Source organism: Arachis hypogaea, chromosome 7 (assembly GCF_003086295.3).
Source record: "Arachis hypogaea cultivar Tifrunner chromosome 7, arahy.Tifrunner.gnm2.J5K5, whole genome shotgun sequence".
Taxonomy (NCBI): Eukaryota; Viridiplantae; Streptophyta; class Magnoliopsida; order Fabales; family Fabaceae; genus Arachis; species Arachis hypogaea.
In genome coordinates this window covers 7524102-7529758 of record NC_092042.1, presented here as the reverse complement: position 1 = coordinate 7529758, position 5657 = coordinate 7524102, and the positions used below count along the sequence as shown (strand labels likewise).

The following is a 5657-nucleotide window of genomic DNA, read 5'->3' as shown; positions in this document are numbered from 1 at the left end:
GCTGGAGCTAGAAATTTTCCTTCCCTTATCAAGGATCTAACAATTCAAGCTTCTTGATTTTGTTAGAAATACTAGTGGGTTTATATGTAGAGTTGTTAGAGATAAATTGGGGTTTGATAACTATTTCATTGAAGAATTTAGGGAGCAAGCAGGTGGTATCTGATGTCTTTGACAATCAAACATCTAGAAAGTGGAAGTCCTTCATCATAACTAGTATTTTATTCATATGAAAGTGGAGTGTAATGGAGCTCCTCCCTAGATTCTCACAGCTGTCTACAAATACCCACAGAGAGCACAACGAAAATTTTTTTGGAATAAAATCTGTGAAGTGTGTGTAGAAACAAGCCTCCCTTGGTGCTTAATTGGTTATTTCAACGCTTTCCTTCATAATGATGATCATAGAGAGGGCGCTATTTTGCATTGACTTCCAAAGGTATATTACTGACGGTGGTATCATTAATTTAGGCTTCTTATGTTGGCCTTTTACCAGGAAAAGGGCCAACTTGGCTAAACAGTAGAAGGTTAAGCAATTTAGATTGACAAATTCTCTTTTTAGAAGCCAGAATTAAGAACATCCCCAGTTTTAAATTTGACCATTTTTTGCCGTGGCTACAACTCTGCCCTACTCTCTCCCCCAATAGAAGAAGACGCCCCTTTAGATTTCTTATAGCTTGGATGGACCATCCAAATTTCAATAATTTGGTAACAACTATTAGAGATATAACCATTAATGTTATCTTCTCCTATCAGCTTAAGCTTTTAGGATGAGTGGTTTCATAACATGGTATCATAGCTCTATGTTCCAAAAGTCAAGAGTTCGATCCTTGGTGAACCCCAAAAGTAAAAAAATAGCATGAGGCAAATAAAAGACAAAAGAAGGCCTATGCAAAATCAAATAAACCTAAAAGAGGCTCATGTTTGAGGGAGAGTATTAGAGATATAACCATCAGTTTAAGCTTTTGGAAGATGGGAGATTCGTGGACAGTAGGTATCTTAGACTTCCAGAACTCTCTCAAGACATGGAATGAAAATATTTTTTTGTCACATCTTAAAGAAGAAAAGTACTATTATCAGACTACTCGAAGGAATTCAAAATAGCCTTAACCACAATGAAAACAGGTTCCTAGAGAAGCTTCAAGTTGACCTCTGGAAGAAATACAAAGAGATACTTTATCAGGAAAAAAATTTTTGGTTCCAAAAATCAAGGAGCAAGTGGATTGAATTTGGGGACCGCAACACTAAATACTTCCATGGCACTACTATGACAAGGCGTAGAAGGAACAAGATTGATGCCTTTCAAGATGATGGCGGAAATTGGATATCCAACACAACCGACTTGAAAAAATTGGCCACATATTTTTATTCTGATAATCTGTCAAATATTCTATTTATTCTTAGTAACTCTTTTCCTCCTTTAAATGATAATGACTTATTTTTTTTGGGTTGCAAGATATCTCCTCAAGAAATAAAGGAGTCTGTTTATGATATTAGCAGCTTGAAAACACTTGAAAGGGATGGTATTGACCATTTTCTATTAAAATAAATGGGATGTAATAAGAAATATACCTCTTTGAATCTTTGTTGTGCATTCAATGGTTAATATTTTGTTGTTCACTTCTCTTCAATGGTTTTTCTTCATATGTCTTGTTTTGGTATGGAAAGAAAATTAAAATGAGAAGAGTAGAAGACCAAAAGTTTGGGAATCACTAAAAGAGAGAGAAAAGTGACGCTATGCCTATGATAGTTTGAAATAAATATTTGAAAAATGTACTAGGGTTACTTTAATTAATAGTATGGGCTTGGGCTAGTATAATAGAACCATTTTTATTAATTATTAGAATGAGCTATTTGTTAACAAGAACAACAATAATTCAAATATCCAATACATAGTGCAGTTTTTAGTTATTTTAATTTATAAAATTTTGTAACTTATATTTTTTTTAATATTATATATAAAAAAATTTAATATTATTAATTATTACTATTTACTATTTTTTTAAAAAAAATTTGGGGGGGACCATGGCCACCTTAGGTCCCCCGTGGATCCGCCACTGGTTCCAACTAACCACCCCTGTGCACCCTTGGTGGATAAAGTCATGATACACGCTAGGCGTATTCAACAAGTGACTTAGAACCATACTCTTCACGAAGCAAACACTGTTGCAGATATTCTAACCAAGAAAGGGCAAGACCTTGTTCTTAGACTTTACTTATTTGATATAGCCACTCCAGACATCTTTCTAGTTATGTATTTTAATTGTAATGGCTCTCTAAATATAAGAAAAATTAGGTAATTTTTTCTGTTTTTATTGTGTTATGTTTTTTGGGATGTTTAACCTCTTTTTTTCTATAAAAAAAAAAGACTTTTGCTAAAAATATCCTAAAAATACTAGCAATTGAGGTAAATGTTTTTTTGCAAAGCTTTACACTTTTATACATTTTCTATACAATAATAAATACTTTAGAAACTTGAAAAATTTGAATTTTTTACAAATTTTTTATATTCTAAAATGTAGTCTTAAATACTGTGGGTTAAATTTATATAAAAAATAGTTAAAATTATAATTAACCAAAAGAGAGAAAATTAGTTTGCGAGTATTTACTATTGCTAGTCTTAGGATCTATTTGAAAAGTTTCAAAAGCTATTTTTAATTTTTAACTTATAAAAAATAAAAAATAGTAGTATTAATATCTGGTACAATTTTTAAAATCAAATTATAACTTTCTAAGAAACAATTTAAGTACTTATGGAAAAGTTAAAAAAAATGACTTCTCTTATAATAATTTTTTTATCGCATTTCTTTTAAAATAAATACTTTTAGAACTAAAAAATTAAATACAAAATAATTTATTTATAAATTATTTTTAATATAAATATTTATTATTTAAATTATTTTTTAAAAAAATCTTAATTATACTATTTATTCATACTGAGCCTTAATCGAAAAATTTAGTAACAAGAGCAGAAGCGGATATATGTGGAGGAGAAACGCTGATTTTAAAAAATATAGTTGAATTAGCTATAATAATATATTAATAAACTCTTTTGCTGTAAGTATCAATTCTAGAAGCCTTTTATCCTTTTACTTATTAAATTGATTTTTATTTAATCATCAACCTTTTAGTAAAAGAGAAAAAAGGAAGGAACTGGTTTTTCATCATTTTATGTAAGTTTCTATTAAAAAAGAGACACACATACGTACGTATACAAAAACTACAAAATGAGTTTAGGAATAATCTTATTTTTATTGTTAATTATTAAATAAATTCATTGATTAAATATTTATGTTTCTACATACTTAGAAAAAAAACTTGAAGAACAAATAAAGATTTAAAAAAAATTGAAATACTTTTTTCTCGAGAGAGTAATAATTAAGCATGCACCACAAATTTAATTGATAATCTTTATTTTTTTAAAAAGTAAAATATCAAGATTAAACTTTTCTTATAAAATCGAATCCTAATTGAGTGTAAACATCATGCATGTTAGTGCGTTTTACTGTGGAAAAATTTATATAATTTATCAATTAGAGTTGCATAATACTATTATATATTAAATCATGTATGAATAGAAACAAAAATATGATTATTAAGTTTAAGAGGCAAGCTAAGCTTTTGGCACAAACATGAAATAGAAAATTTTTATAGGCTGATCCGCCTTCAGTTACATTGGATTATAGATTATGAATTACATGATTTTAGTGACATTTTTAATATTTGCCACCACTATAATGTCCTATTATTATATTCCACCTCCTCCACATTCACTATCACCTCCTCCCCCATAACCTCCTCCACCACCACTTCCGCCGCCACCGCTGCCACTTCCTCCACCACCATAACCACCTCCACTGCTTCCCCCACTGCCTCCACCGCTGCTTCCACCTCCTCCGCTTCCACCGCCGCTACTTCCACCGCCGCCAGCATAACCACCTCCTCCGCTTCCACCGCCGCCGCTGCTTCCCCCACCACTTCCGCCGCCACCATAACCACCTCCTCCGCTTCCACCGCCGCCGCTGCTTCCCCCGCCACTTCCGCCGTCACCATAACCACCTCCTCCGCTTCCACCGCCGCCACTGCTTCCCCCACCACTTCCGCCACTGCTTCCCCCTCCACTTCCACCGCCACCATAACCACCTCCTCCGCTTCCACCACCGCCACTGCTTCCCCCACCACTTCCGCCGCCACCATAACCACCTCCTCCGCTTCCACCACCGCCACTGCTTCCCCCACCACTTCCGCCGTCACCATAACCACCTCCTCCGCTTCCACCGCTGCCACTGCTTCCCCCACCACTTCCGCCACTGCTTCCCCCTCCACTTCCACCGCCACCATAACCACCTCCTCCGCTTCCACCGCCGCCGCTGCTTCCGCCGCCACTTCCGCCGCCACCATAACCACCTCCTCCGCTTCCACCACTGCCGCTTCCGCCACCGTTTCCGCCACCACCATTACCACCTCCGCTTCCTCCACCGCCGCTTCCGCCACCACCATAACCACCTCCTCCGCTTCCGCCACCGTTTCCGCCACCAACATTACCACCTCCGCTTCCTCCACCGCTGCTTCCGCCACCACCATAACCACCTCCTCCACTTCCACCGCCACTTCCACTGCCACTTCCGCTGCCACTTCCACCACCACTTCCGCCGCCGCTGCCGCTACTGCCGCCACCACCATCACCTCCACCGCCACAATTGATTGTAAAACCCAAGCATCTTACATTGGGATTATTTAGGTCTTCCGTCGTTACAGCTGCATGATAAAATTACGTTCATATATATTATTACATGATTTAAAATTAAATCTCAAATATAATGTATCTCAAAATAATGTGGCTTTGATAATCATATTTAAAACGAATTGAAATTGATTTGCAAATTTCAAATGTATAAATTAAACTAAAAACATAATGATTACCAAAAATTAAACATGAATGAATTAATTACTGTTTTGAATCAAATTCACATACCTTGGACAGCATCTCTAGATGGCTTATCAGCAATTACAGCTGAGATAAGAACCAATCCCAAAAGGCAACACAAGAGAACTGATTTGAACCTCATTTTTGTTTTTCTTATTTTTAGTGGACACTGTAATTTCTTAAGAAGGATGAAGAAAACGGGTGCTTCCACACCCATATATATAGCAGTAAAAAACACACTAGAAATTTTCAATATGAAAGAATTAGTGGGACCCACCTAACAATTCATATAAATACGTGTGATGATAAATTTTTCCCTTCAATGCGAGAATCCTGGCCTTTTTTCTCCTGTTTTCAGTTTCATTTTGTTGAAACTTTTCAACATTTAGTACGTATTTTGTGTCTAGTGGAGATCTTTCATCACATATCAAATTAAACCATTATATTCACCCAAAAGAAAAAAATTAAACCACTACCATTACTCTATTGTCTTCAATGAACTGTTGCTTTTTAAATATTAGTCTAGATTAAAAAAAATTAAAATTCTACTCAACCTCCTCTAAAATAACATGTAAATTATCTTTCATGATATGTCACATTTTAATTGATTATTATCTTAACCATAATTGAGTTGTAATTTATTATTTGAGATGGGTAATAATATAATTTTTTAAAATATTAAAATTCTACTCTCGTTGAAGCACATTTCTATTCTTCCGTTTTTTTCTTCGTCACG

At 34.9% G+C, this 5657-nt stretch overlaps 1 protein-coding gene across 1 annotated transcript; it reads right to left on the bottom strand.

The window, feature by feature from the left end:
• Nucleotides 1-3613: 3613 nt before the first annotated feature.
• LOC112702290 (uncharacterized) lies at nt 3614-5137 on the bottom strand. The gene is made up of 2 exons (XM_025753263.3): nt 4970-5137; nt 3614-4752 (listed from the first exon to the last, which is right to left on the bottom strand). Exons 1-2 carry the CDS (start codon nt 5061-5063, stop codon nt 3743-3745), a joined length of 1104 nt encoding a protein of 367 aa, XP_025609048.3. The 5' UTR covers nt 5064-5137; the 3' UTR covers nt 3614-3742.
• Between the last annotated feature and the right edge of the window lie 520 nt (nt 5138-5657).